This window comes from Diorhabda carinulata, chromosome X (assembly GCF_026250575.1).
Source record: "Diorhabda carinulata isolate Delta chromosome X, icDioCari1.1, whole genome shotgun sequence".
Lineage (NCBI taxonomy): Eukaryota > Metazoa > Arthropoda > Insecta > Coleoptera > Chrysomelidae > Diorhabda > Diorhabda carinulata.
The window spans coordinates 53,424,577-53,448,597 of NC_079472.1; the positions used below are offsets into that span (position 1 = coordinate 53,424,577).

Here is a 24,021-nt window from a genome sequence, read left to right on the forward strand (position 1 = left end):
AATTAAAAACAATATTGCGCAGTCTTTCTAGAATTCATATTGCTCAATACATTCCTTGTTGGCAGCTGCATGTGACAGAAGAAAACTTAACCTAATATTCACTTATCAATAGTGTCTTAAACCAAGAGCATACCAAGTTTTCTGTTGCCATGGCTCCAAAAATACTTTTAGTATTGCAATTATTTGATGTTTTCTAGCAACTTTGAATAGATATTTATATCTATTATACGAAAGACTTGTTTTATTGTTGACTGCCCAGTAGAGCTAATAATACTGGATGTTTTATCGGTAAGTTGTTATTTTAGTCATGTCTGTAGCTTCATTTCAAAGTTAGTGTTATCATAGTTACTGTTAACACAGTCAGAGAAAAACAAATTTATTGTTAGTCTTTAGATTTTTTAAGTATTTTATTTGTATTACAGTATTTTCGTAACTATATGATATAATAGCTTGTCATGGTACCATAATAAATGAAAATTAAATATTTCATTAAATATATATATATATATATATATATATATATATATATATATATATATATATATATATATATATATATATATATATATATAGTGAATTTATAGAGCAAATTCAGTATATATGTAGAACAGTTTATAAAGATAATTGTTTTTGTGAAATATTGATAAGAAGCGGCAACCCCGATCAAGAAAAATTTCTAGACTAATATTACCACACTAACAGGTATTCAAAAAATGGCGCGATTTGTTATACTGAATTATACTGAATACTTTTTTATATATTGACTTTGCTTTTGGGTTGAATAAATTATTTCAGATAATTGCGGCATATATAAAATTGTACGTGATGTTATGTTAATTCAGATTTAATCAACAATATGTATATATCATATATCATAGTAATACATAAAAAATGATGTCAAAAATTATTTCTGATCCGTCTTTTATTTCATAGCGTGAAGATAATAATTTTGAAAAAAATTTAAAATCCTACGAATTTGAAATCTTTTTCTAAATGAAAAATGTTTAAGTCATTGAATTTTTTATTAATTTAATTCAGCTTTAGGTTTTCTACCAACATACTCATTATTGCGCATGTGTATAATCAAAATATCAATCAGACAATCGAATGGGCCGCCATTTTGATAAAGTGCTTTGTGTTTAATGTTACCGTAAAGTTATTGGAATGATAATAAACGCTTTGGACAACACTTAATTGATTGGAATCAAGTCTTCGGTTTTTACGGTATGCTACAATTTGTTTATAATTTATAGAATTTGTCTTTTAGCTTGTTTTACTAACTGTTTTTAAAACATTTTAAAGCCGCTTCTATTACAGTGTTTGTAAACACTCAGGGTAAAAAAGTAGAAGTGCGTCGAATATTTATGATAAACCGCATTGTGTTTTTTCAAATATTTGTACAATTTTCCATTTATATCGTTCACACATTTATTTTCTTTTAAGGCGGGAGAAAACTTATACTAAATATTAATATTGGAATTTTTACTTCATTTCAAAAATCAATAAGGTCTATTTTAGCAAAATCTCATGTTTTATACTTGTATATATTTTGGTATTTTAGATACCGACTACAAGGAAAAAATGCCACTGCTATTTTCCAAATCACAAGAGAAAAATTTCGTTTTGCAAAAAGAATTACATCATTACTGCGATATAAAAATCAATATTGCATTCTACTCAGGTGTTACTCATTATTGAATTGCATTTGTTGGTTGTTTTCAATTTATTTTTATATGATTTGTTCAGCAAATTCATGTTTCTAATTAAGTAAATTTAAAGATTAAAAGCTGTAGAATTTTTAGTTATTCCAGATTAATTTTTTTAATATAGGTATATTAAAAATTGAAGTCAGGAATTTATAATTAATGCCAAAAGTGTATGGGCAATCATAAAAAGGTATTTTATAAATAAAATTTCGTACAAATAAATAAATCTAACTTTATCATTTAAGTATTTCAATTTTTTGTACACAATGTGATTTACAAATTGTAGGCTTCTGTATTTATTGACAACTGCACACAATATGATTTTCACATCGGTTGTCTATTGCACAGTTTTGTTTTTGGAGCCATTATTTTTCTGATATCTAATAATTAGGTGAAACCCAGAGGTAATGTTCTATTCTATATGTTTTGTAACCTTTTTTTTTTCTTTTAAATTCCTTTAATTTGCACAATATCTCTGCTAGATGATCTAAAAATCAGCCGCAAAAGGATGAAAGATGATGGAATTTTAATAACAAATATCAAATTTTGATTCATCATTCGAGCATATCTGTTCGCAACCTGGTGTTGAACATTTCTTGTACAAACAGTATGGATTCTTTACAATCTCTGTCTTGGAACCTCCTTCTGATTAAGGCCCCACTGCAAATAGTCTAATTCTCAACAAGTTTGAAATTTACTTGTGACAGAGATGCTTAAATCTTCACTACAAGTGGTTGCTGTTGAATTGTTATAAATTGTTCCCTGAGTTACTAATTTCTGTCGAAATCCCGATGATGTTTTAGACTTATTCAGGTCAATAATTAAGACTCTAGTCTCTTGAGAAATTTATTTAGTTTAGTAGTTTATTATGAGAAATATTGGAAAATAAAATTTAATTCAGAAGCTTTTGATAGGGTTCTTTTATATCTGTTAGCATAAGAAGTATTTGAACTTTAAGTTGTAACAACTTTGTTATTTTTAATTATGATGCTTGTGAAATTTTGTTGATAACTATTTGTAAACACTCTAAATCCACAGTCCTACATATTTATTCACCATCCTAATGCTAATATTAATTCTCTATTTTCGACTATGAAAATGTATGCCCTGAAAATTGGAATGACCGATTAAAATTTTGTTCCAAAGTAGATGTTTTAACATTTGATATTCAAAATAATTCGATTTTACATTTATTTTACCATTTTAAATGATTCGCATTATATATACAAGAAAATTACAAAATAAAGTACTATCTTTATTTTCAAGTAGTAGCCCTTGTTGCTTGAAAATTACAACCTTGAATTCAAAGTATTCAAATTGTACTGAATTACAGAAGAATAGAATTTTAATTGTTTTGCATATTCAGTTATCAAGGTCTAAGTTTGTTTAAAAAGAAGTTTAAGTCTTAGAACCATACATTAAAAAGTAAATTAAAAAGAAATACTAAAATTATAATTTATCACAAATCCGTGGAATTTTGAATTTAATACTGCAATTATTTGCTTTTATTACCAACTCAAGAACGTTACAGAACAATTTGTTTAACTACTAATGATAATACTCATATTAATCAATTATTCACGGACACATACATGTAGTTTAATATAGAAATAATATATTTTCTCCTCAAATTACTTAGGTATTTCATTATTAATAACTATTTCATTTTTGTATCAGTTCCTGATTCAAGAAATTTTAAAACTGAATACATATTTTTTTTATTTTATGGTTAGTTAATGCCACTTAATTTTTCCATTATATTGGTGACCTTCCAAATATAGTGATTATATTCCAGCATTTTCATATTTATGTATAAAGGTTTCACATTTCCAAGGGAATTCTATCCGTTCTACTTTATTTCCTCCTCTATATATTCTTCTATAGGTTTTTGCTTATTCAGCTATAATTTATATTTCCTCCTTCTTTTTTTTTGATGATTTTAGTTTTGTTCTGTACGTCTTTTCATTGCAACTCAGCGACTATTTATTCTCAGCATTTTATTTTGTCCCCTAGTTTGCTTTCTTCTGGTATCCAGTTATTCACCTTTTTAATTGCATGGTCTTCTGTTTACATGTATGCATCATATTCTTTCATATTTCATTGAATTTTCTATATCTTACTGGATGGTTATCTTTTATCTCCAAATTAATTAGCAGTCCACACTGACTTTTTTTAAAACATAATAAATTTTCTTTTAAAACTGCAGTCTTTCACCTCATTTCTTTGCTAAGCATATTGTTTCTCTTTAGTATGTAGATTTTTATCTTGGTGTATTCACTTAAGCTGCAGTTAGCGGTATCTTGTGGAAACTATTTTCACATCCAGAAGTAATTACTGCAGCAAAAAATTTTATCTCTAAATCTAATTTTGCTGACATTTTTCTGTTCTATATTATTCCACTTAGTTTGCTTTTGATCAAACTGACAAATTGAGTATGTTTAACATTTCACTATTAACTAAGTTGATATGTTAATATGAGTAGCGTCTATCATAGACCCGCTTCTCCAAAATCTCTGTTGATGGTACAGATTTTGGAATATTGTAAAGATAGGTGCTTATTAGTTTTTTATAATATTTTTCAACGTTTTTTATTTATCTTTTTTTAAGGATATTTTTTTTATTGATGCAGTTTTTTGTTTTTAATTATATGTATCGAAATTATGATACAAACTTTTTGAAGTTTCCATCCTAATACTAAAAGGTTACTAGAAATCAATCATTGAAACATGAAATCAAATTTTATTTCATGACTTTCAATGTTCGCCGTAATAAACAGCATTTTATCATATATTATTGTTTCAGGTTGCATGGCTAAGCATAATGTGGTTGCGTAGTGAAAAACGAAACAGAGGATTCTCCAAATTTTCTTTAACAGTGAATAAATCTAAAAAATCGGCGAGAAAAACGGGCTGGGTTCCTAAATCTAGAACACTATCATTATATAAAAATTGTATAAAAAGTGTTAACAAGAAGTTCATAAAAGAAAAAGAACCTAAGAAACCAAAAATTTCTGAAGAATGTAAAGAAAATTATCAATCACAAGTAGTCCCTCAATTATACGAAGAAGGGACTCAAACTATTGAAACTTTAAATAATGTCCCTCCTGCTAGTGATATGTCAGCAACCAATATATGTTATGAATACTATGAAAATACACCATCTGGTCCCAGTTCTTATGAAACCCAACCTGAAATGATTAATACTGACCTTCCGAAAGAGATAGAATATTCCACCATTGAATTAAATACTATAGAAAATATTAGTTATAGTGAAAAATTACAATATCACATCGCGGAGAAAAAAACTTGTGATTATCAGAAAGACAAGTACCCATATAACATGTTTGCAGAAAAGATTTGCGAAACTATGTATTATGAGTATCCTTCTATGAAAAATGATTACCCCGAATTGCAAATAGATATTAATGATCTTAATAATGTCAATACCCAAGACTTTACTAATATGTTGGATGAAGAAATGACTAAGGATGTTAATATGCAAAATGTGTATGATTATACTACATTGTATTCCTCAAATTTGCCCGATAACCATATGATAACAAGTGTTTCTTCTCAAGAAGTTGAAAGATTAGATAGACAACCCGAACACATTGAAGTTGAAGATACTTGGGATGCTTTCGATCCATATTTATTTATTAAACATCTGCCTCCTTTGACTTGTGAAATGAGATCAAAATGTCCAGCTTTGCCTTTAAAAACCAGATCCAGTCCTGAATTTAGTTTGGTAAGAAATTTTTATTGAATATTCCTTTTTTATAGAGGGCTTTAGAAAGGTAGCAGGAGCCAGCAAAATCAAATAAATTTTGCTGGAGAATTGGCTGCCAATAATTTCTCAGTTAATATCAAATCAGTCTCTGTGGGAAAATGTGTTACTAATTAGTGGACAAAAAATTCCATGTGATCATATAGGTATTTCTTAAAACATGTGAAGCCACTAGTCAGCAATAACTTTTTTTAGAGAGCAATTTGATACTATTGCTTTGCAAAAGTTTTGTTTGGTTAGCATTAACATTGATTTTATGGAAACAGCGAATTTTAATTAGCAAAAAAGTTTTCCATTAGATTTCATTTAATTTTTCTGACTTTTTATAGTTAGTTTTCATTTCACTATTGTTTTTACAAATACTGTTTTTTATAAAAAATTATTTCACTTGTCCATTGGAAAAAGGTTTTTTAATGCTTTCATTTAGTATTAAATTGTCTGTATTTGATTTTGCTATTTAGATTCAAATTTTAGGTAACTTCCACCAATAATAGAGTGAGTGAGCTTTTGTATGGACAACTAGTTCCAAAATTTTTTGCATTGGTTATCACTTCAGCTCTATTTTCGTCAAATATGTGTTGTCATCTTTGCTGACAAATAATATCAATCATCAATTACTAATTATTTAAGGGATAGTATATTATTAAAGGTGCTCATGTCAAATATATATACTTACAGTGATTAATTGTTCACTATAAATAATTATAAATAAGAGGGATTTATAATAAACAATCTATCACTACAGGCTTATATAGGGTGAGTCATGATGAACTTTACAGTTCTACTGTATATAGACTTTCTCAGGGAGAATGTCATGTGGCTATTAAGAAGTGTCAACTCCTCTTTATTAATATAAAGGGTGATTTCTGAAATTGTTTATTTAATTTTTTAATTTTTTTCATGATGCAGTACACTCCTATCAAATATTCGACTGGTATTAGCTAAACTTAGAAATACTAGGACCGACTTTGGGAAAATCAATTTAGGGATTCGTATTTAATATTTTAAAATGTTAATAATGACAATAATGACAATGGGTATAAAATATTAAGAAATGCCAATCTCGATTTTTATTCAGTACAATTGATAAAATGTATTATTAGCTGACATAAAATTTCTATCATTTATAATCAACACACATTAACATATACATGAGGTTTGACTTTTCACTCAATTTATTTATTGAAAATAATGTCCCAATGCGATTTTTGTCTATAAATTCGAAATTGAAAAACAACAATTGATTTTAATCTTAGAAATAGTAAAGATGGGCTAGAATTTATACATACATATTAGATGGTGCAGATACTCATTTCAGTTGAAATACTCGAAATTTATAAAATTTGTTTGAATTATGTGATATGTGATTATGGTTGTTCTATTTTTGGTAAGATTCTGACTAAAAATTGAATAACAATGCGACAACTTTGTCGAATATATAGTTTTCATATCACTTATTGCATTTAAAAAAAATTATATATGGGACAATATCCAATACGAATCCCTAAATAGATTTTTCTAAAGCCGATCATAGAATTTCTAAGTTTAGCTAAAGCTAATGCTTGATAGAAATGCATCGTGAAAAAATTTAAAAATCAAATCAGCTGCTTAAACACTATGGCCAATTACCAATTTATAGTCAATTTCACAAATCACTCTTTAAATTAATAAAGATGAGGAGTTGACACTTCTTAATAGTCATGACATTATCCCTGAGGGACTCTATATATGGTAGAAGTATGTAAAGTTCCTCTTGACTTACCCTGTATAATGTACCAGGTATAAAATTTGTAGGTGGTGGTTTTTGTGAGATGTGTTTAATTTAATAAACTGACTTTACAGTGTTATCTTCAAAGGGTGATAGCTTCCTTTGGAGTAACTTTTGGGAATGGTAAAATGTGTTAGATGGACATAAAATCATATTTAGTATCTGAAGTTTGCATTTGGCAAGAGAATATCTGGACCCTATTTACTCGATTTTACTGATAGTTGAGTAATAAAAAATCAAATCATAAAGTATAAATTATATTTTATTCAGCTTAAATATGTATAAACAAACTAACTGGCTATGTACATTCAAAATTTACAATGATTTAGTGAAAATATTTGCAAAGTATGAAAAATTTGTTTACATTCTATTAGAACTTATGGTACTTGGTGTACTTAAAATTTTAATTGCTGTATATAGCCTACTAGGAGACTGGAGAAATTAAATGTGTTCATTAGAACAAGTATATTAACTGTTTTTTGATATAAAATTATATTTTTGAACCAAAATTAAATCGATATAATTTCCGAAATTTTTCAGGTATTAGATTTAGATGAAACGTTGGTGCATTGCAGTCTCCAAGAACTCAAAGATGCCAGCTTCCATTTTCCAGTACTATTTCAAGATTGTTCATATACAGTTTACGTAAGAACAAGGCCATTTTTTAAGGAATTTATGGAGAAGGTGTCCCAAATGTTCGAAGTTATACTTTTCACCGCATCTAAAAGAGTATATGCAGATAAACTACTCAATTTGCTAGATCCGGAGAGAAAATGGATAAAATATAGACTTTTTAGAGAACATTGTGTTTGCGTGAATGGTAATTACATTAAGGACCTCTCTATACTTGGTAGGGATCTGTCGAAGACCATTATTATTGATAACTCTCCACAAGCATTTGGTTACCACGTAAGTTTTGTTTATAAACTCAAATATTAGTTCTGATAAGTAAATGACCTCAACCCAATGATGCCCAGAATTATTAAATCTTCCTGTGATGATTAAAATAAGTGTTTTTTGTTAAAGGTGAACTAAAATATGCCATAAAAAATAAGCATAAAATGTTTTGAATTATTTATAGTTTTTTATTTTGAGAGTGGGTCACTAGTTACCCTTTGGGCACTTAAAAAAATTAATAGAAAAAGTCTAATATATTTTTTTCTCAACAAAATAAAAAAAACGTACTATTAAAAGTTATACATGATACGGAATTCATCATGTAGAGAAACTTGACTTGACAACTCTCGCATGCTTTAGTGTTGTTACATCAAGACAATACACATCACACATCTGTTATTGCAATGGCCAAAATTAACGAATTGAAGTTTGAGTTGCTACTTCATGCACCATATTCGCCAAATTTAGCTCCCTCGTATTATTTTCTGTTCCTAGACTTAAAAAATGGCTCGGTAGTCTAATATTTTGCAACAATGATGATGTGATTACTATTTTGAGGACCTTGACGATTCTTGTTATAAAAAGGGCATCTAATTTATTGAACATTGCTGGAAAAATTGTATGGAGCTACAAGGAGGTTACGTTAAAAAATAAATATATTTTTTTCCAAAATTTTTGTGTTTTCTTCCGGGACTATTTTCATATGTTTGTAACCATCTATAATGAAAGATATCCCAAGATTTTAGTTTGACACTATTTATATAGTATTGTTAGCAAAAAAAATTGATAATTGCAGTCACTGGAAGTTTCCACACATCTATTTATAGCAAGATCATAAAACTGGTTATTTTGAATGTTTTTCAAAAGTTTTATTTTTTCAGTTGAATAATGGGATTCCTATTGAAAGCTGGTTTGAAGACAGAAGTGATTCTGAACTCATGAAATTGATACCGTTCCTAGAAAGTTTGGTAACAGTGGTAAGTACTTATTAATGTATTAAAATCATAAGTTTATTTATTGATGCGGAATATGAATGGTTTTTATCTATCAATTTTTGCGTTGAAATTGATATTTTTGTTGATAATATGTTTTATATTTTACTGCAATAATTGTTAACACCCTGATCATCAGATTTAATTTCACAGATATTACATTGCTTCAATTCCATTTAAGCTCCTTCACTTTTTCACTTAACTTTCACAAAATCTGCTTGAATCAAAACATGGTCAACTGGGAAAAAAACTGTGATCTGTCTTAAAATCAGATAATAGCTCTATTATTTTTGTTTTGTTCGATGCATATTTATAGAACAGCGTTGATACTTCTACTTATTTCATGAGAAAAATAGTTCTATTGGATTGTAGATTTGGGGAAATCTGCATTTTTCCGTAGATTCCATTTTTCACTTCTCAAATCGGTAGCAAATACTGCTTATATGGAAGACAATTTAAATCCAATATTTAATTAAGCAACAAATATTGCTCTACTTGCAAATCGTCAGTGTTACTCGTCTACTCATTATATATTTTGACAAGCATTGTTTTTCAGTAATTTGGCTCAGCAAAACAGAGTTGACTCAAAATTTGAAAATGATTCGTCAATATGGCAACAGCTCAAAATAAAAATAAAAAATTTGGTCACCTTGCCAACAATATGAGGTAAACTTGTATTAATTTACTCAGCACTAACCATCTACAAAGAGTTAAGCCAATATAAATATTGTTGAAAAGGTCAACAATACAGGTGCAATATTAAATAACTTTAAATTGCTTACAACTGGCACGTGCACTTGTATTTTTGATTACAACTAGTAATGTCCCTGTTTTAGAGTGAGGTAAGCGAAGGTTGATGGTGCCATCTAGCATCGAGTAGCAGAGATATTTTTGAACCTGTTTTACTGGTAAATAAGTTTTGTTTAACTCGATTTGGTCGATTTTTGAGTTAACTCTCTTTAGATCTAGATGTGCTATATGTAGGTGTGAATAAAGTATAATCAACACATGCACTTTGCATATTACCTACTCAGGTAGTACAACACTCGCTTATTACAAATTATTATTCATGAATAATAGCTATTTGGTGGAATAATTCTATTTTATACTTGATAAAAATTATCTTTAAACGTATTTGTTGAATTTTCTTCATCTTTTTTTAAATTTACCTCACAAGTTGAATAATTTATGGCATATTTTGTCACAAATAATCTTTTTAATTCGATTTCTTTCTTATTTTGGTACTGATAGATTTTGATGCTAATAAAATTACATTGCTCAAAGAGTGGATTGAGAATCCAGCGGAACAGTTAAGCTTACAAAAATGTATCGCAATGTGGAAATTAATGTTGGTTTATAGAAAGTAATTTGGTTAAAGGTTTTAAATTGAAATTTCTATTTTTCAATACTGTAAACTTACACATTATACAAATAATTTTTTTACAGAAAGAAGACGTCAGACCGCACATTCGAAACAAATTCAAGCTTTTTAGCTACCTACCTCCCGATTAAAATATATAAGCATAGACAATCCTGTTTTCGAAAATTTAACATGTAATACTCTGTACTTTTCGTTTATGTTTCAAAGTACTGGCTAACTCTTATGTCATGTGCCTTTTTGGATCAATGCAAAAATATTTAGGGGATTTTAAAAAGTCATCAATATCATCATAAAACTAAATAAAATATAAATACTATGGTGGATAATGGAAAGGAAAAACAAGTTCATATGTAATATGAATTTTTAGAAATAAATATATAATCAATATCTAAAATCATGAACTAAAATAGGAGATTAAAAAAGACCTGCTACAAAGAAATATAGATTCGATGATAATATTAAATAAAAGTGTTTTTCATGTTAAAAAATATAGTCCAGTATCATCAAAATAAAAAATAATAAAAAACGGACAATTTAATAATTTACTAACAAATGCAGTGATATTGATTATTGATTATTGAAACAGAGTTGAGAAAGATGAGTCGTTTATTTCGAAAATGGCCTAACTCCATTTATCTTCAAATCGAGATATTCATGGGTTTGCGTTTCAATTTAGGATACGATATAATATTAATTTAACGTAATGGTTATTCGAATAACGCAATTGTCCAAAATCTGAGGTTAACTTGTAAATACTAATTAATTAAAATCAATGCTATCACTAGTAAATATCAAAATTTAAGTAGAAATGAAGTTAGGCCTCTTTCAATCTAAACCGTTCAATGATTGAACTAACTCTGAAAACTTATGTGTCAAGAATTTGCTTGCAATGAAGAAAACTAAAATGCTTTACTGATTAAAACATGAAGTTGTACATTAAGGTGTCCGTTATTTCCCAAATTGGATTTTGTTCTGCAAACACCCCTCAAATTTTTAGGTTATGACCTAAAAAATATATCAGACCCAAACCAACCCTTAATATTCACATTAACCAGTGTTTATATCATAATACATTTCCCATTTAAATAACATGGGATTTTTGCAGTTTATTTTTTTCCACCAAAACAATTGTAGCTAAAAGCACACTATTTTCGATTGAGCCGAAAAAATATTACAATAGTCAGAATAGTAGGTTATTACAAAATTAGCGTTTGGATAGATATTTTAAATTATGTAGATTGAAATTTAATTAAATACTTTGTACTTAAATTGGTGACTTTTTAAAAATCCTCTAATTGAAATGATAATACTGTACAAGGTGAGATTTTCTTTTGAGGTTGTTGATTGTGAACAGTTGTGCAATAATTGGTAAAATGTGATGATTAAATTGGTTTTTAGAGAGTTATGAACAATGTATCACTTGTACAGCGTTGGTCAGTATTTTATTTAAAAGATCTTTTTTAAAACGTATAAAAATAGTTTAGAACTGTACTGTAAAGTTCTTATAAAAAATGTATATAGAAGAAAAGAATTAGTTATCTAGGTTTCTTGTTAACACAAGAAAAAATGTCGGATCCATAGATGATTAGTTGCAATAATATGCACAAAACTTTATTTGTTGTTTGTTATTTTAGGATTAGTTATAAGTATTATATTTCTATGTTGTAATATTTTATATTTTATTACATTAATCTCATTTTCCAAAAACAAGTATTCGAATAGTCTGTTAATTTTTGAACTTGTTTATTTGCACTGTTTATTAGTTATAGTTGCATTTTTACAAATTAATCCAATTAACAAATTGAAAATCCCGAAAATAGAGAAAATACGAGGATGGTCCCAGAACTACCTAGCCCAATAAAGAAAACACAAAAATGTTTTTTTACGTAATCTCCTTTTTTACCCCATACACTTTCCCCGCCGTTGTTCAATAAATTCAGAACCTTTTTTATAACAAGAATCGTCAGGCTCCACAAAATAACCTTTAACCGCCAACATCACCTCTTCACTGTTGAAAAATCTTTAACTAGCGAGTCATTTTTTCAAGTCTGGGAACAGAAAATGATCCGAGAGGGCTAAATCTTGCGAATAATGTGCATGAGGTAGCATTTAAAAGTTAATTCATTAATTTTGGCCATTACAATTACGGATGTGTGAGCTGGTGGAATGTCTTGATGAAACAACACTTTCTTCTTAGCCAAATGCGGGCGTTTTTGCTTGATTTCTTCACTCAAACATTTTATCCATGGTTATGAAACGGCGAAAAAATTCGGCGTTATTTCTGTGAAACGTTGCCAAATACTCGATGAAAACATCTTCACCACGCTGTTTTTGTTCTATTGTGAGCGGCACCCATCTTGCGCACAGCATTCCATGTCCAAATTTTCAGTCAATATGTGATGTACTGCACATTTTAAAATGCCTTAGCACTTTTAGTCTACAATCGCTTTGTGAATTTTCTGGAGTCGTCACGTCTTTTGGTCGACTACTGCTATGTTGGTTTTCGTCATACGGCCTCGTTTAAACTCTGTTGCCCAATATTTTACTGTTTATTAAGAAGATACAGTCTCGCCCAAAGTAGAATCTAGTTCAGCTTTTATATTGGTTGGGCTAATGCCTTTCAAATATAAGTATTGTATAACATAACGATGACCAATGCTTTCCATGTTTCCACAAATTCGAGGAAACGTTCAATATTCATGGCTGCCAAACAAATACTAAACAATGTGACGTCGTCAAACTTGAAGCATAGTATATAGATTGTGTACACTTTTTAATACAGTGGTATTTTTCAAGTAACTATTGCCTATGCTAGAGACCATCCTCGTACGTGCAATATCTAATTTTATCTCGAACAATGTCTTGAAAAAATTAGGAAAACTGTTTTTCATTATCATCATGCTTCTATGACGGCGGATGAGGGTCTGTTTGTCGGCGATTTCGTGGCGGTATTTTCCTGTAGCTGGTAAACTCTCCTGTTATTGGCTACTTTCATGTCGAAGTGGTAGTTGACAGGAAAGAAGAAATCCCGGAAGGCGGTTCAGAAAGCTTGCCAGCTGGCTAAATATTTGTGGTGGTTCTGGAACTGAAGCGCAGGCAATCCGTGTAGAAGTTCCGGCATAGCTTGCAAAAGCCGGTCCGGTGAGATGCCTTGAGAATCACGGATGACATATTGCGATGTCATGAGGCCCCCTGAAGTGTTTGCGATGGTTTTCAGCTCTCTCAAACGTCGGAATCATTTTAACAACTCCAAAATGGCCTCAACTTTTCTCATTCAATAGAGTCTATACACCATAAAAATGACAAATACTGGTTTATCTTGAACAAGACATTCGAGTACCATATGTTAAATAAAGACTAATGCACTTTGTGCAGGTACTGCACGACCAATATAATTACCAAGGGCGTGTTCGCCACCCGTTCTGTATACCGTATTAACCATTTAAATCTTCTATTTTCTCCTAAAATAGTATTAAATATTGGCCATTATAGTAGCCGCGGTATATTTTTATGCCTTTTTGTGCCCATTATAATCGACGTTCGAACTCAACATGATAAGACGAAATTTCCTTCAAAATTATTGTTATTTAACAGTTTTTTTATCATTATGTAAATTTTTCTGTACTGAAAAACGGTTATGATGTATTTTTCTAGACATTATTCCTGACTAATGAGCTGTGGCACGCATTTTCAAGAGCTTTATTACTATTTTTTACTGTATTTAATTATGAACTAGATTAGACAAAAAAACTCTCAAGTAGGGTCTCGACATACCCAAGACGAATATTACTATGTATGATTTGATGCTGTTAATGTCCAACACAAAATATATGTGTACTTTCAACCTAAATATTACTGAAACTTTTTATTAACCCTAGGTAACGGGACATATTTTGGAACACACCATTACGTATTTTACGACGGTAGTACATACTAGGGCTGGGCAGTTATCAAAAAATATAAACGATTATTTTCGATTAATCGAAAATAATCGATCAATCCAAAATAATCGAAAAATCAGAAATAATCGATTAATCGAAAATCCGAAATAAAGCTTGAAAAGAAGGATTGTGGTTTGATTCCTACAAGAAACAAGATGAAGATCGAGTATACCACCAGGAACATGCAGAAGTCACTATGGTTTGGTTCCCAATAAAAACAAATCAAATAATGAACCTACAGAAGATATTTGGAAGTAAGATTCTGATATTGAATTATGTTGGTATGTTGAAGAATTATTCAGAAAATAAATTTTTTAATCGTTAAATTGATTATTATATTATTTGATTATTTTAACGATTGTACGAAAAATAGTGTGTATGGCATAGCCGCGAAACTTTTTAAAGACCTCAAGATTATCGTATCGATATTTTTATATTTTTCGACTATTTGGTTATTTTCGATTAATCGATTACCGATTATTTTTAAAAATATATATCGATTAATTGATCATCTGATTAGTCTATTATTTTTCGATTTACCGATTATTTTGCTCACCCCTAGTATATACCCGCATTTTACGAAAATTTAGAAAATGAGAAAACAAAATATAAATAAAAAGTTCAAATTTCTATTCATTTTATACAATTGTCTCCGCTCTGCTTCTAGCAGATCGGGTTCACGTTTTCCACGTTGTTGTCGTCTGTCTTTTTTGACTTTGGCAGTAGAAACACATTTTGCGGTTTTCATAATCCATAATTTTCATATTTCTTCTTCTAATTCAGCCTGAGATAATTGCCGTTTTGAAGCCATTCTGCTGAAACGACATATTTTCAGAACACCATAAGTAAAAATAATAAATAATTACTTACATGTCTCCTAAATATTAGCAAAACCGCCGTTCACAATATGAAACCAAAAAAGCTCGCGTTAAAACTAATCAACATATATAAGGGACTATCGTAAAATTGAAGGATAGAGTACAAAAATCTGCGATTCAATTGACAATAATGCGATGTTTCGACCACTGGAGTCTAGCTACCAACTAAATATTAATGTACCGAAAGTCTTGCCCCAGTGCGATATCCGGAAACAAACGAAATATTAGAACTATTCACCATCGTAAATTTTACGAATTTCGCATTATCTAGGGTTAATGTTATTAAATATTTGTTTTGTTCCCACTATGTGCACCAATGAAACACTAGAGAGCGCTCAATCCGACAGTCTCTGTATTACACGCACGATCCCTATAGCAAAATAGTTTGATATTCATTACTGCCGTGACATCTTCTAATCGATAGCTTAAATAATGTAAAATAGTACAGAATACTGCATGCCTTTTAAAAAGACAGTAATATCTAGGATAATAATTGATTCACAATATTTGCAAAAATCTGATTGGGTATAACTCTATTTGAAAGTCGCTTCATTCGATTTAGTTTTATTTTAATTCGTTATTTTATTCAAAGTGAAATAAGGTGGAGCTTCATTTTGCATTATTTAAAATCTGTCTCTAATACATGTAACCATTGTTTATAGAGAATGTTCAAAATATTTATTTCATTGTCCGTATCAATATATGAGCAATTTTTAAGTAATTAAATGTCTTGAACATCGTATTGATAGATTTTTAATATTACCGATAAAGAAGTAGATGAAATATTGTATATCAGCATAAAGCACTTTTGATGAATATTTATTTTTGTTTATATTAAGATATTACCTAGCATCTAGGTAAAAAGGAATATTTAGGTTCAAGTTAGAATATTGAAGAATCGTATGTCATGATAATCAAAATGTTTTTGTTGGTCTCATATTTATTAGTTGGCATTTTTTTATGTTTCTGTGATGTTTTTTTCTTGTTCCCTATTTTTTACTAAGGTCACAGACTAATCTGATAAATTAACACATTGTCGACAGATTTAGCCAAACTTTTCCAATGTCATCATTGCCAGTCCAAATTTTTGTCACATCTCTTAATATTTTCTAGAAAGTATTAATCAGCCTGTTGAAATTATACAATTACTTCATATCTCAAACTGAGATTTCCACAGAAGTTTCATATTTGAAAAATGATAAAACTTGCTAATACTTACAATAGCTTCCGGTGCCCACCGCTACAAATGTATTTTTACATTTTCTGTTTCGAAACCACGTTTTCTATCAGTTAATTTCTGCGTTTGAAAGGAATACTCGACAGATTTTTTATATACATGTCATTAGGTGTATACATGTTATTTGATGTATTCGCTATTCAAAAATTCATTTGCACGTCATGATATGTATTGGTTCTCTTATTGAATTTTAGTATTTATTAATTGTCCTTTCAATGATAGAGTTCAAGTTGGTATCATGTTTCAGCTTCTAATTCTACTTTTACATTTGATCTATAAGGAATCGGCTAAATTTAGTGACTAATGATACGAACAGTATAAATGTTTTCAATATCTTCGATGAATGACTGCAAGAATACTAAAGTTCTTCCAATATTAATTTCAGATTATAAAAACATTTCTTAATTTGGTACGAGTGCCGTACGTATTTATGAAATATAAGTTGTTCCTCGCATAACTGTCTTCTGTAATTTATATTGGAAGAACTATTAACTGCTGCCATAAACTACTATTAGAGAATGCATTTGAAACAGTCTTTTATATTATCAACAGCTGCAGTACTTGAATAGTTTGAGTTTCTTGTTTATTTAATCTCACAAGGTAGCACATTACCTACTAATACCTTCCGAAGCATTGTGTAAGAATGTATTCAGAATATTTTTACAAAACCATTTGAGTGTCTTTTATCTTTTCTCAGATCTAGAGCTGAATGTTTTATTACATGCACATACAAAAGTTTATGACAGACAGTTAGCACTCATAGAATCATTTGTCGAAGTCTTTGAAAATTTTAATTGTTATTGTAATGCAATTTGAAACAATCAATTTTATTATGTAAAGTTACATATAATAAATATACAGTAGACTCTCGATTATCCGAGATACTTGGGACCGGGACCTCCTCGGATTCGGGAAAACTCTGAAAATACGAAGTTCAGTTATGGTAAAAAAGACGTAAAACCCCGTGAAAAGTTATAAAACTGGTTTATTTGAAGCAAAAACATATTACAGACCTGTAAGCGAGTGGACATATTATTTCTTAAAAAAGTCTTTGGTCGTCTTTTTAGACTTAGACCTCTTACCTCGATTGAACGATGCAAAGTTGCACCAACGCTGTAGAGACAGTTCTTATGAAATTCAAGCGCCTTAGTGTGCGTTCACATTGCAACCCATCGCGCCGCTCGAGCTTCGATCTTGTTCGTTTTTTTGAGCGGCATCGCCTTTGTGGTGCGCTCATGTCGAGCGATGCGGCTTTTGCGATGTCATCGCGCGCGTTGTCCTGTTCAAATTGGTTAAGCGTCGTTTTAGTTATTTTCTAACTTTCGAACCAAAAGGACTTAATGAATTTGGTATCCAAACGATTATTACTTATAGAAAGTACACGACTGCAAAGGCTAATTTTAAAGAAAAGCAAAATAATACAAGGCGTTCATGAACTTAATAGAAATAGACTTGCTTATGGTGAATTCCATCACCTTTATCATGAACTTCGCACTGATCCAATAAGATTTTTTCAGTTTTCAAGAATATAATGGGTATGCAATACAACAAAACGTTTAGGTAATATAAATATATATTTATTTACCTGGAACTCCTACAGTTTGTGATAATTCATCCCATAATTTTGCTACCATTTTCCTGTCTTTGTAGGAACGGTGTCTATCATTCCAAAGAGCTGGCCTGGTTTGAATTTCCGATATTAATAACTCATGATCAATAATCTCATTTTGCGACGTCATTTGATTAAAACTGGACAAACTGCGCGATGCGTTGCATCGCAGATGTTGAGTGGTGGTCTTTTGCAATGTGAAAACATCCATTTAAAGTCTATAACCAGAAAGATTTCTAGCACCGCATCGTTCGACGCTCACTGCTTGAGCGTTGCCAATGTGAACGCACACTTAGACTGTAGCATCGGCCTACTCATAGGACTGCCTATCCCTCGAAGCTGGGAGAACCACAAAAAAAAAAGGACTTCACACGTCTGCTCCTAGGCACCTTTCTTCAAAGTCTGGACTACGGCTCGACGGCTGTTGTTATTTTAATATAAACAAATAACCATCGCGGTTCTCCATAGATGTCTCGATATTAAGACAGGCTCGGTTAATCGAGACTCGCATAACCGGGAGTTTACTGTATGTATACACTTAAAACAACTATTAATAATTATGTATGCCTTGATAGACATTTGAATGTTTTGGTTAGGTTAGGATACATTGATAAAATGTAAAAGCTGAGGTGTATTTTGTATCCACAGTCGATGATTTATGTTTTCTTAAAAAGGATTTGAGTATATATTCTTTACATGGGAAATGTTTTATTTTAATCTAAAAGTAGGACTAATTTTTATTGTTATTCATATATATCTTGTTTTGCTGTTATTTCTAATGGATTTGTAGAATTTACCATAATAAAGTTTACAAAATCAATTTATTTTGTTTTATTTTATACTTTTTTATGTTTTAAAGGATTTGAAATTTTAATGCAAAATAAATGTTGGAATTTCCGGCACATTTCAGTTCTCTCCTGCACCCTACACCTCAACCGCAAAAATAATCTGACTGCCCCGTTTTTTAACAAAGTTTCTATGGCCAGCATACAGAAGTTTCAACTTAACATGATAATGGAGAATACACACGAGAATTTTGAAAATAAAAACTAATATATACGAGGATATATTGAAAAATTCTTAGCCTACTATAGAACCAAACAAAACTTCAATGTCAAAATATTTTATTACTTAACATATTCTCCTCTTAATAGGATTCATTTATTACAGCGAACCTGCAATGTCTCTAGACTTTTAAAAAAAATGTTTCTTCTTGCTCTGCAAACCAGACCTCCACAGCTTTTATTACATCAAGATTAGTCCATGGCAATCCCAAAAAACTGGAGCAAGAACTTTTCCAGCAAATTTTTGTACACGAAACTTCTTAGGTCTTGGAGAACCAGAGTGTCACCATTCCATCGATTGTTGCTTTGTTTCTTGATCGTAAAGTACCAGTCAAATAAGAAAAACACAGGCACGTCATACTTGACAAAGAGCGTGAGAATATCCTCATCCCTTTTGTTCACTGTATTTTTACTACATTGGCGGGTTTACAAGTTTTCCGTATGCTTATTGTGTAGAACATGTTTTGCTAAATGAAGTTGCAACGTGCACGGTTTTTGCTTGGTTTAAATTAGAAGTTTAACAGAAGCGGTATTGTTTACATGGATACTTTATTGTCAGTCTTTTTCCGATGTTGCCCGATTTCACTCATGAAGTTGGAAAGAGACATAGATTCAAGTATACGGATAACAATGAAATGTTTGAATTTTTATTTGATTCTGATACGCCTCTTGTCTGGCTATTCAGGGTAAAAGAGATGGATATACAATAAACTGAGATCGACATTAACTGAGTGATGACGCCATAATTACGCTGTGTGTTTTTCTTATGTGATCTGTACTATAAAAATGTACCCATGTCTCACCCATAATAACAATTCGGTTTAAGAAGTCTACATCGTTTTCAAATCGAGCACAGATCAAACGCGATTCTTCTATCCTTGCACCCTTGCACGCTTTTGGTCCACAATCAAATATTTGGGGATCCATTTTGCAGCAATTTTTTTCATGTCCAAATTGACGTGAACTATATGAAGAGCGCGTTCGTATGAAATGTTCAGTGCTTAAGTAACCGTTTTAGCCCAATTCGACGGTCTGATAAAATCATATCATGAACTGCATCGATATTTTCGGGAACTGACACAGAAACTGGCCTTCCTAATCGGTCATCATCTTCAATGGAAAATTTACCTCTTTTGAAGCTTGCAGTCCAATTTTTCACGGTTGCATACGAAGGACATTGATCACCAAGGGTATTAAGCATTCAATTTTCACAATTTCGGTGGACATCTTTTATCTTTTAATTTATTGCGTAACTCTGGTTTACTTTTTTGACGTCAAACTTTACAATGACACTTCTAATAAGTTATTGTTCGTTGCTATGGTAACGCAATATTTTGTTTATGCTTGGAACTGGTCTAGGCTAACTAGATATCAATACATCGTCGTATTATTGGATATGGCTTGATTGTTTTTCAAAATGTTCTCCGTGGAGATTAATAAACTTTTGCAAGCGTTTGAACCAATTGCCGCAGCATTTTTTCGATTTCTATTTGAGTATAAAACATGTGATTTGAACGCATCAACCGTTTCTTCAGGTGTAGAAAAACGTTGATCTCTCAATTTATTTTTGATTTGCGGAAATAAAAAGAAATCTTTGGTTGTCAAACAAGGTCTGTACGGCGTATAACCCATAAATTCGATGTTTTGACTATTCAAAAACGTTTGTGTGATGTGAAAGCATTTTAATTGATATGTTCTTCACGAAGAGATATGAAATTAGATTCATAATATTAATAAATGCTTCTAGATATAATAGCTATTCATTAATATCAAATTGTTTACCGGGTCCATCATAGTAAGTTCAAAACTTGAGGAAAAACCTTGCAAAATCGATTATTCTCACCACTAATTTTTAGATTTAGTAACTGATAAAATTCACTTCTCTTCATTATTTTTGTTATTAAAAACACTTTTTTTTTACTATAAACACGCACACGATCGATAACTCAATAATCCGATATATATCCTCCAAGCAAAATGTACGACTCTCAAGATCGAACGAGACCTTGAACAAATTCGTTTTCATGCAAACGACAGCTGAAAATGACATAATAAGGTTATGATAAGACATCCAAAAGAACGTATATAAAATTTGTTGCCAAAGTTTTTGATTACTGTTAGTAACGTCAGAATGAAGATTAACTTTATCGACTGTACATACAACAACGGTAATTTAATAGTCATAAAAAATAAAAACAAGATTTGGAATGACGAAATTTTGATTTTGTCAACAAAAAAAAAACATTTAGCTCAGCTGTTAAGTGAATTCATAATTTTGACACAAATTTGACATTTCGAAAGTATTAAATATGTTCTCGATACAAGTGTATAAATCTCTATTTAAAAGAAAGCATCTTTCAAAGCTATTGAATCGTTATGCTTCTAAAAATGTGCGGTGGGAAGGAAATTATAATGATTATCATCAGCCCGAAGGAAATTGGCAGATAAAATATGCAGAATTACAAAAGAAGCACAATAAAAATCTCGTTTTTGGAATCGTTTTTTTCATTGGATCCTTCTATTTTGGCAAAGTAACAGGAATGTGGGAAAATTACGATTTCTTTCCTGATAGACCTGCAGACTCAAATTCTTACAAACCTGAAGAAAACAGTAATAAAAATAGTAAACAATAATTTATATGCACACTGTTACATTTTTGTATTGTAAATCGTATAAAGTTGACTGTAATTAGTTTCCTAATTAAAATACATTTATGTGTTTATAAAACTTATTATTTTCTTAGGATAAATACAGTCACAAAATAACAAACAAATCCGTATAGCAAAACACTATGATACTTTTAATGCAACTGGTACTTGAAATTGTGACCTCTACTGATTCTTCAGAGACATAAAAGGCAACGTCTACATGTAGCTTATGACTAAGGGGTGTGGCAATGGAGCAATATTATGTAGGATAAAAAATATGAACGCCTGGTACAGTCGATAGCATGAAGCGTTACACTTTGGAAATCTTTGCTTCGATGACGATTGTAATAAGAACGGTTTTAATATCAATATCAATGTATGAAACTGCACCAGCCCTCCACAGGGCTGGTTTAATTAAAGTCTGCGGGGATTTTTAGCAAAACTTTCAACCACTTTATCATTAAAATTATTCAGGATTCTATTTATTATAGCTTTGTGTACACTCATCATGGCCAGACCATTGATCTTCTGCCGTGGTGCTTCTTAGTCATGTTTTTAGTCTTCTGAGGCTGCTAAAGGATCGCTTTACTGTACAGGTCGTGCACGGTAAAGCGATTAAAATCTTTAATCCTTTTTCCGTTTCGGGAAAGAAAGAATTTGTTTCTTTTAGGACATCAACAACTGTTAGATTTGTTAGATTAAGCCTATCGTGCCACAATTTCTGCCAAAGTTCGATTTTATTCTTTATGTTCGGTAAATCATAACACTGAATAATAGATTGACAAGTTTAAGATTTTCAGTTGTCATCTTTTGCATCTGCGCCGGGTATAACTTAGATAATCCGAATGATGGCGTATTTTCTTCAGCAAAACGTACTTCAAGGGAGGTGGTAATTGAATCCAAGTATGGTATTACTAAAGAACTCTTCCAGTATTCTGAAGGGATTTCAGCTGGATGATTGCTTCTATGCCGTTGTTTCCTCGAAATACGCGGTATTGATGTAATGTCCTCCTCCAGTCCGACTTTTTGTGCAACAACAGCAGCTTCCTTTATAATTTCGTCTATTAATTTTTACGGTGGTTTTTAATTAAAAGTAAAATCTTTTTAACGTGTTCCGAGGTTTTGACTACGTTTAAAGCTACAGATTGGACACAAATTATACAAAACTAACGTTAATGGTGGTGAACGGCTGTCGTAGAAATAAATGCAATACACACACACAGTCATACACACAGACATACCATACCTACCTACATATTTTTACACTGTATAATGGCCTTGCGTTTTTGCAAATCCGATGTAATCGTGATGAAAATGACGGTGATTTTAAAAACGGATGTCAAAATCTTAATGTTATTCTGAATATAATATACATTGAACCTTAATTTGTCATGCGATGCGGAATTTATTAATCGGTAATCGAGTCAATTGTTCGCAAGGCCTAAGGACTTTGATCGCTTTGCGGCTAGCTATATTTGATCTCTAGGAGGGACAACTGCCCCCCCTGCACCCCTTGGCGACGTATTTGAATGGGGCTAATGTATGTACGTATGGATTTGGGGTCCCGTATCTGCCACCCAAAGGATCTATTGTATCCCCCTTTCTTGCTACGATACTAGAGAATCCAGTATTTACAGCTGAATGTAATTCTAGAATATGGGATAGCTTTAATTACCAGAGATCTTCGTCTTCTATTCCAAGCGCTACCAGGTGTATTGCTCTGGAGTTCCTAAGTGTTTCATTCGAGAGAATGTGGATAGAGGTTTCCTCCTCTGTGCAAAAAAATCTGCACGCCACATTATCTGCTAGGTCTAGCGTCCTCAGGTGTTTGTTGAGGCGACAACGTCTCGACAGAACTTCTGTAAGTATTCGTAGATTGTTCTTACTTAGATTGATACATTCAGCAGATCTACTCTGGTTATAGTTTCTCAGAAAAGTGGGGGCAATACGGGTCAAATCTGCTGTAGTTTACTATTAGATTAATGAAATTTTCTTTAAAAAGGCAATCACAAATTGGCTCGTAAACAATTTACGCAATTTATAAATCAGTATATTTACTAAAAAAAGTGAATATGAATATATGAAAATGAAAGATTCTTTGTAATTATTATTTTAAA

At 30.8% G+C, this 24,021-nt stretch overlaps 1 protein-coding gene across 1 annotated transcript; it reads left to right on the forward strand.

The window, feature by feature from the left end:
* Positions 1-1,097: 1,097 nt before the first annotated feature.
* Positions 1,098-19,012, forward strand: LOC130901166 (CTD small phosphatase-like protein 2). Its single transcript, XM_057812304.1, has 5 exons — positions 1,098-1,224; positions 4,509-5,450; positions 7,798-8,166; positions 9,036-9,131; positions 10,593-19,012. The coding sequence occupies exons 2-5, from the start codon at positions 4,527-4,529 to the stop codon at positions 10,656-10,658; spliced, it is 1,455 nt and encodes a 484-aa protein (XP_057668287.1). The 5' UTR covers positions 1,098-1,224; positions 4,509-4,526; the 3' UTR covers positions 10,659-19,012.
* Positions 19,013-24,021: the final 5,009 nt, after the last annotated feature.

What these genes read in the sequence shown, in the direction of transcription:
- LOC130901166 (XM_057812304.1), top strand. Translation starts at nt 4,527, where the DNA reads ATGTGGTTGCGTAGTGAAAAACGAAACAGAGGATTCTCCAAATTTTCT. An exon ending in CCAGTCCTGAATTTAGTTTG is followed by an intron (nt 5,451 to 7,797) that starts GTAAGAAATTTT and finishes GAAATTTTTCAG; the next exon opens with GTATTAGATTTAGATGAAAC. An exon ending in TAGAAAGTTTGGTAACAGTG is followed by an intron (nt 9,132 to 10,592) that starts GTAAGTACTTAT and finishes ATTTTTTTACAG; the next exon opens with AAAGAAGACGTCAGACCGCA.